General features: G+C 39.9%; 1 protein-coding gene across 1 annotated transcript; it reads left to right on the top strand.

The window, feature by feature from the left end:
• Positions 1-1274: 1274 nt before the first annotated feature.
• Positions 1275-8599, top strand: LOC119041360 (phosphomannomutase 2). The gene is made up of 6 exons (XM_053662671.1): positions 1275-1876; positions 2513-2589; positions 3267-3358; positions 6802-6901; positions 7015-7090; positions 7624-8599. Exons 1-6 carry the CDS (start codon positions 1666-1668, stop codon positions 7683-7685), a joined length of 618 nt encoding a protein of 205 aa, XP_053518646.1. The 5' UTR covers positions 1275-1665; the 3' UTR covers positions 7686-8599.
• The last annotated feature ends 7 nt before the right edge of the window (positions 8600-8606 follow it).

An 8606-nucleotide genomic window follows, 5' to 3' on the forward strand; every position in this document is an offset into this window, starting at 1 on the left:
AATACCCTAGTCTAAGGGTTAGCAAACCTTTTTCTGTAAAAGGTCAGGTGGTAAATATTTAGGGCTTCCCATATCATGTGGTCTCTGTCACAACTACTGGTACTCAACTCTGTTGTTGTTATAGACATTTTGTAAATAAGTGGACACAGCTATGTTTCAGTCATACTTTACAGAAAAACAGGCAGTGGCTTATTCTGGCCTACAGTTCCTATTTTGTTGATTCTTTCTCTGTTCCACTCAGTTTTCCTTAGTTGTCCCCAAAGAGATTTCTGTGATTTCTTTTTCCAGAAGGTGAATTTTTAACATTTTTCCACCTTAATAATTGTGTCTAGGGTGATTGATAAAGAATTCCTTGTAATTATTAACACAAGAGTTACTTGGGAACATCACAATTTTGCTCTAAAGATCTAAAGATATAGTTTAGAGGTTCTGTTGTGGTCATAAGCAGCTGGATTGTATTTCCTGTTAAATATTTGCTGCCACTTGGAAGTGAAAAGGCACCTTCTACAACCCATTCACACTGCAGAACAGGTCTGATAGCTGACCACAATACCATTTAGCTTACCGGTGTGCACTAGGGTAAGATAAAATTTTCTCCTAAGGCTTCTCTTTGAAGATTAAAGCATTGATGCTGCTGTTATTGTTAGTATTCTATTTTTAATATTTTGTAGTCAAAGGAGTCTTTCCCACTTCCCATTCTGATGTCAAGACTGAGTAAACCACTAGAAGGACTCAGGGACCTCTTTTCATGGTCATTGACTCATAGAGGCTGCTAATGTGGTTCTAGATTTTGTCTACCAGGTCAAGATTCCACTAGAAGATGATAACAAGATTGCATTCTATTTAAGCCCTTCTGTACAATTTCTTTTTATTAATCATATGTAGTACTCTTAAACATTTTTTTTTAAAGAGAATTGAACTCTAGATGTTTATATATTCAAATTGATTTAAATGGTTTGTTTTTGCTTTTGTTTTTATTTTCTGGTAACTGTAAAGATATTCCATGTAAGTGTACAATTTTAATAATTAAGACTACTAAAAGTAATGAAATAAGACTTTAAAATTTATTGTGAATTGTGTTAATACAGGGATATCTTTTCATCTTAGTTTACAATTTATTTTGAATTAGCACACAGTTTGAAATTTAATGAGCATAAAATCATTCCACTGTTTATAGAAAGGATCATTTCTTTTAGAAAAAGACTAAAAATAAAACCTAGTGATCTCGTAGACTTTTTTTGTATAAATTATAATAAATCTGAACTTCCTTTTTAATCTGATTATGTTCCTTTGTTTTAAAGTCAACAATTTAAATCTGTAAATGGAGTAAAATGTAGCATTTGAAAGGAATCACTAGATCTCTGTGTGTGTGGTATGGAATGATTACCACATGAAAAATCACATCACTGCAGAAGACATGAGTTCAGTCCACTTATGTTTCAAGAAATAAGACTATATATATATATATGTATATATATACACACACACATATATATATATGCTTTATAGCCAAATATATAAATGCATAGAACAGTACACAACAGATGTTAATATAGTGTACGTTTTAAATGAGGTAAAAATAAGAAAAATTTAAGATTTTTCTGGTAAAAAGTAGATGTCCCCAAATTATAGCTAAAATATTTGGACTTACCTATTGATCTAGAAATGGGATTGGCATATATGAAAGAGTTCTATTTTTGCAATTTTAGACTCCTGATAACTTTATGGCTTATAACTCTTGTATTTTTCCATTTTGAAATACAGAAAATTACCAAAGAAATGGATGACTTTCTACAAAAATTGAGGCAGAAGGTCAAAATCGGAGTAGTAGGTGGCTCAGACTTTGAGAAAGTGCAGGAGCAACTGGGAAATAATGGTAAACTGTACACTTCTAATTATGTTTTGGTAAAAGATTAACTTCCTAGGAGGATATTGAGAATGGTAGCTCTGAACCTTCACCCCTGCTTCCTTGTTTGGGGAAGCATTTTCACTGTCTTTATTTTCTTCTGTTTTTAATCCTATAAAACAAATTTCTAAAGTTGCTGGTAGATTCACCTAGAATGGTGAGTGTCTGTGGCCTTGCCCTTAATACTTATTGTCCCTATCCACTGCCCTTCTGGCCTCAAGCTCAGGCCCTGTCTCCTGACTGTCCTCACCCAAGCATTGCCTTGGGTGCTCTCTGAGGTTAGGGGCCTCCTCTCTATTGTCCTATCACAGTGTGTCCCAGAGTTCCCTTTGTCATAAGTCACCCAGGCTCCCCCCAAGCCTACTGAACCACAATCACCAGTGCAGGACACCAGGAAGCTGGAGATTTTTATGGGCCTTTCTTTGCAGATTCTGGCTCAATAGGTCTACAGGGTCTGGGAAACCTATTTTAGAAACTCTCCCACTCTGTGAAGATGAGGTCTTCTTTCAGAGCCCTCACTGGAGTTTAGCAGTTGGTGATAAGTATTAATCAAGAAATAGAAACAAGTTTCAATTCATTGCATTCTGAGTTTTGTTTTGGTTGCAGTGGTCGAAAAATATGATTATGTGTTTCCAGAGAATGGCTTGGTAGCATACAAAGATGGGAAACTCTTGGGTAAACAGGTAGGTTCCAAACTGGATCCAAACTGTCTCTACTATTAGTAAAATGTTTTCTGAAAAGATATTTGATACTGTCTGCCTCTGGAGAAGTATACTTTATTTGGAAGCTGAGGGGTGAGGGATGAATTCTCACCCTGTATTTTTTACATTTTGATTGTTGGACTATAGGACTATTACGTATCTAACTTGTTAACTTTATTTTTATAATTGTTTTTTAAGGATACATAGTCTAATATTTCTATTGTGATAGAGACTAGGGCAAGCTGCCTCACTACAAGCATGTTAAGAAATAATATGCAGCTCTTATTAGTATTAGGATTGTTCTGTCACATATATGAGAAAGCCAAAGTGGGGTATGTAAATTTTCTGTCAGAATCAGTATTTTGGTTGAATAAAAGCAGCAGCAATAAGCTCTTTAGGCCTTCCATTAAGCATTTGAATAATTATAATGATAATGAATACAAAAATCTTGACTAATGAAGCTGAAAGTGCTCTTGACTATGCTCTTAGCATTTTGCCTAATGTTTTCAACTAGAGAACAAAGAAAGAAGGAAAAAGGTGGTGGGTCGGTCACCCTCCCTGCTGTATCCACCTAGTGATCCTCAACTGCTAGTGGCTGAAGACCTTTTTGAAAATAACTCTCACTGAATTGAGTAACTCAAATATTTTCTTTATCGTAGAATATTCAAGGTCACTTGGGTGAGGCCCTAATCCAAGACTTAATCAACTACTGTCTGAGCTACATTGCAAAAATTAAACTCCCAAAGAAGAGGTGGGTTTGCCTTTAGCAAAGAGGCTTCAACAGAATATGGAGTAATGTCTTTTGGTGGGTGGTACTCATTTAAGTCCAAAGCCCAGTACTGAATAAAGAATCACTGGAAACCTTCTGCAAAGTCAGTGGTAGAAGAATGATTTTATAAAGGATAGCATGTCCACTTGATGGAAAGTGAAAACAATATGCCTTCAAAGACTACCAGTTAGGGGAAGTGCCTGTGAATCAGCAGTGTGAAAAGAGCAACATAAAGCCCAGACCTGGACATCTTGAACTGGGGACCAGCAGACCAAATCACACAGAAAGCCCAGTTTGGTTGTCCCAAAACATTAAGTCATGCCTGAATTAATTGCTGTCATTTAAAAGTCTGGTTTTCCATTTTGAAATGTCTGGAATTCTGGCTTCCATTACATCTGAAAAGCTGACAAATGAATGCCCTATTCCACATAACAGCACCACCCCACCTCCAGGCTTTCACAGGCCACTTCACTTATTTTTCTGATTTCTGTAGGCATTTGATTTGGGAACCTACCTCTTAGATCTGTTATCTCATTCCATTCTTAAATAACAACATAATATACATACAACCCACAGCTAGAAGGTTGGCAGGAGCCCTAGCTCAGGTGATTCCAGCATCGTCCCAGGCACCAAAAGGGTACAGGTTTGCTTCCAGATTGGGGAACATATGGGAGGCAACCAGTCAATGTTTCTCCCTTTCCATCTCTTGCTAAAATCAATAAACATATCTACTCATGTGAGGATTTTTTTTTAAAAGATTGGTAAGAAATGTACACATGTTAACAGCGGCTGTTTCTTGGTGGTGAGGGTACAGGTGATTTCTTTGAAATACTTTTCATTTTCTTGTCAGTGTTCTGCCCTTTATATGGAACACCTATGATTAGGGGGAGAAACATTTTTTAAATGGCAAACTTCAGGATAATGGTGTGCTTTTGAAACTATGAGAATTGATGGAATAAGTGCCCCTGCTCAACACATCCAATCAGTGGGCAAAGGGCTTTCCTTCTCAAACTGGTCCCATGGGATGAGACAGGCTGGACCCAGCTTGCAGCTGGGTGAGGACACATAGGGGCTCATTATCCTACTCTGTCTACTTTTGTATGTATTAGAAATTCTCCATAGCAAAAAGTAAAACTGTATCTTATCTCCCAGGTCAGTTTAGTCTCCATCTTAGACTAAGCATTAAGGAAGGATTTGAAAGATGAAGCAGAATGCTGTCCTCAGACAGGTACTATCTAATGAGGGAGACCCAGGTGCAGAGTTGTAATTCCAAATTAGCATGACATGCCTGGTGAATTTTGGAGGCAGAGCTGAGACCCAGCATTTGCCCTCAGTCAGCATTTGCCCTCATTTCTCAGCAGTAGGGCTAGTGTGCCCCATGTAGGTCAGGCAGGTGCAGGGAGGAGTTGACTGCTTGGGAGACAGCCTGCATTCTGATTTTTAAAGCAGAAGGCTGTCTAAGGTGCATCAGCTTCCCTTTGTACCATGGGAATGAGAGTGTACTTTGTCCTTCAGTTGGGGAAAGTAATTGAGCTCTTTTTCTAACTGTTTAGGACCTGCACCCCTAGGGTCACCCCGGGAATGATCACCAGTCCCCTCATTCCCTGGTGTACAGGTAGAAGAAGTAGGCTGGGGCAGGGTTGGTCTGTACCAACTCCAGGACCACCCAGATGGGGATTTTGAGAAAGCGTCATAGGCTCACATGTTACATCGCTGCAAGTTAAGCACAGCAGGGGAAAGGATCTGGTGGTTGCAATTTTACTGTTTTTACTTTACTTGATGAGTATTCACGGTTTCCCAGTATACAAATTACTTTTACATATACAGGAATCTTTGATTTTCACAAGACCCTGCAGAGGTAACCAGAGTGAGTGCTGATAGCCCCTTTGTGAGGCTCAGAGAGGGGCCCAGGGTCACATGGCCTAGCGAGAAGTGACATTGGCCTTCAGCAGGTCCTCAACTCTACACTTGGCCTGTGTCCTCCTAGTATTTACAAGTGGCTGGTGGCTAGACATCAGGGCTGTGTGACTGAAAGAGCAGAAAGAGTCCAGGGGAAATGTTTCATTTCCCCTGGCCTCGTAGGCATCAGTGTTTAGAACTGGAAGACACTTCAAAGTACATAGTCTGTCACAAAACACTTCAGTTGCATTGTCAGAATAAATAGCTTACAAGCTGTTTGAGTTTTTAAGAAACTTTTTTTCCTGGCTGGTGTGGCTCAGTGGATTAGATTAAGTGCCAGCCTGCGACCCAAAGGGTCACCGGTTCAATTCCCAGTCAGGGCACATGCCTGGGTTTTGGGCCAGGTCTCCAGTTGGGGACATACAAGAGGCAACCACCAGCTGATGATTTACTCTTTCCCTCCCTTCCCCTTTCTCTAAAAATAAATAAATAAATAATGTATTTTTTAAAAGAGTCTTTTTGAGGCTCAAAGTGGAAACATGGTGGGGAAAGGTATTTTGTTTTAACATATTCAGTTAAGGTAACTTAAAAATTGTTAGGCTGTTCTTGCTTTCTGTGATCAAATCAACCCCTTGAGTAAGAGTCTGCCAATGGGTAACTTGCATTTCCTCAGTTATTAGAGAGGATTATGGGGTGGTTCTCAGTACCTTTTCCTGTGTCACGTCGCTTGGTAAAATCAGTGTCTTCGAGAGGTCACTAGCAAGGTTGTCTGAGACAGATTTCCAAACTCTCAGGGAACTTGGAGAGCTGGTCATCATTTTCATAGCTTTGTATTAACTATGAAATTCTCAGCCCAATAACAGCACTGTCCAACAGAAATAGAATGTGAGCCACACATGCAGTCTTTTTTAAGGTTTTATTTTTTATTTTTTTTAGAAGGAGAAGAAGTGAGGAAGAATGAGAGGGAGAAAAACATTGCAGAGTGAGAAGAACATTAATTGGTTCCCTCTCACACTCCCCCAACCAGAGACCTGGCCCTCAACCCAGACTTGTGTCCTGACCAGGAATCAAACTGGGGATTTAATGGTCTACACAACAATGCCCAACCTGCTGAGCCACACCTGGGAGGCCCCCACTTGCAATTCTAAGTTTTCTGTAGCCGTGTTAAAAAGAGAAACAAGAAATTAATTTTAATATGTTTCACTTAACCCCATATATTCCAAATATATTTTCTTTGCAATATATTCCAAATTATTTTAACATAGTCAGTATAAAACATTATTGATGATTATATTCCTTTTTCCCACTAAGTGTTTGAAATCTCATCTCAATTCAGATGAGCTGCATTTCAAGGCTCAGTAGCCACATGTGGCTCATGGCTGCCATATGGCTCAGCACAGCTCTGAAATGTAGATCATACCAGCCTCTGTCTTTTGGAGTTGCCCAACTTTTTAGCCTAGTTCTCTATCTATTATGTTGTACAAAAAATAATGTACCTCAGGAACCTGTCCCCTTTTTCTCTCCAGGGGTACTTTCATTGAATTCCGAAACGGAATGTTAAATGTGTCCCCTATTGGAAGAAGTTGCAGCCAAGAAGAACGCATTGAGTTCTATGAACTCGACAAAGTGAGTTTTTCTGACATATCCTGGTTTAGTGAAGATAAGAGGTACCATTTTGTGGCCATAGTTAAAGTGTGCAACGCCGCAATAGACAATCATTATCTTTTTGTTTTTCTCAGAAAGAAAATATAAGACAAAAATTTGTAGCAGATCTGCGGAAAGAGTTTGCAGGAAAAGGCCTCACATTTTCCATAGGTATTGTATGTTCAAATGGGTTTCAAGCTTTGCCGGCAGTTTGTGGGTGGCTGGTGGGTGCTTGAAATTGCACTGTGCCCACTTTTAAGGTGGGCAGGAGGATTTAAAGAGAAGTCATAATTAGTGCAGACTACTGTCCTGTGTAGTGGGCTGGGGAAGAGACTTGCCCAGCTAGGAAATGACTTCTGGGCTGCTGGGCTTAGTTCTAAGTTCTTATCCAGCAAGAGACTTCCTCCCTGCATTTCTCATGGTCAAAATAAGAACATCTTGCTCGATGCCAAATAATAACTTATCCTCAGCCCTTGCTGGTATGGCTCACTGGATTGAGTACCGGCCTGCAAACCAAAAGATTGCTGGGTTAATTCCCAGTCGGGGCACATGCCTGGGTTGCAGACCAAGTCCCTGGTTGGGGGTGTGCGAGAGGTGGCCAATCAATGTATCTCTTACACATTGATGTTTCTCCCCCTCTCTTTCTCCTGTCTTTCCCCTCACTTTAAAAATAAATAAAAATTTTTTAAATCTTTAAAAAAAAGAACTATCCTCACACCTTTGGGCAGAAGATGTTAGTGAACTCCATAGCAGAGAAATAGGATGAGAGCCTCCTAGATATATTAGAGTTAATATGTTCTGAAATCATGTAGTATTTGCAAAAGGCAAGGAACCTTAGCAGTCAGCTCAATTGTTTCCACAAATCAAGAAACTGAGGCCCAGAAAGGAGCGAGGCCTGGCTAATGTAGCTTTATTGGATTGAGCTCAAGCCTCCGAACCAGAGGGTCGTTGGTTTGGTTCCCAGACTGGGCGCGTGCCTGGGTTGCAGGCCAGGTGTCCAGTCGGGGGGCACATGAGAGGAAACCACACATTGATGTTTCTCTCCCTCTCTCCCTTCTCTCTAAAAATAAATAAATAAAATCTTTAAAAAAATAGAAAGAAAGGAGCAAGTGACTTGTCTAGACTCACCAGACTTTTATTAGCCATGATAGACCAGCACTCAAACATTTCTCGTGGCTGAGACAGACCTCTTCCCTCAGCACTGATGTCTCAGGCTTGTTTTTTGGTGGAATATGCCTGTCAAATGATTTAAGCGAGCTGATTTCTCCTGTCAGTGCCTATGAGTCATCACTTAAAGCCCTTTCACTTTACTTTCTCTAATAAATGTGCAGTTGTGGGGAAATGGGAATGCAGAGGGATGGTGTATAATAGATGAATGGGTGGGTTTTTAAGTATTTTTGAACTGTGAGATGAACATCTTTCTGTGACAAAGCTGTGAAGGGGATTTTGTTGCCTGTAAATCACCTCCCATTTGATTTTCATTTTTCTTTCTTTTAAGATTTGGTCTCCTTATCTTTAGAGAGGGGAAGGGAGGGAGAAAGAGAAGGAGAGAAGAAACATCAATGTGTGCTTGTCTCTTCACATGCCCCACACTGGGGACCTGGCTCAAAACCAAGGCATGTTCCCTAGACTAGGAATCGAACCAGTGACCCCTGGTCCACAGGCTGGCACTCAATCCAGTGAGCAA

This window comes from Artibeus jamaicensis, unplaced genomic scaffold (genome assembly GCF_021234435.1).
Source record: "Artibeus jamaicensis isolate MK-2021 breed Jamaican fruit bat unplaced genomic scaffold, CSHL_Jam_final contig_2670, whole genome shotgun sequence".
NCBI classification, from domain to species: Eukaryota; Metazoa; Chordata; class Mammalia; order Chiroptera; family Phyllostomidae; genus Artibeus; species Artibeus jamaicensis.

What these genes read in the sequence shown, in the direction of transcription:
- LOC119041360 (XM_053662671.1), top strand. Translation starts at nt 1,666, where the DNA reads ATGGGATTGGCATATATGAAAGAGTTCTATTTTTGCAATTTTAGACTC. An exon ending in GGAGCAACTGGGAAATAATG is followed by an intron (nt 1,877 to 2,512) that starts GTAAACTGTACA and finishes TTTTGGTTGCAG; the next exon opens with TGGTCGAAAAATATGATTAT. An exon ending in GGAAACTCTTGGGTAAACAG is followed by an intron (nt 2,590 to 3,266) that starts GTAGGTTCCAAA and finishes TCTTTATCGTAG; the next exon opens with AATATTCAAGGTCACTTGGG.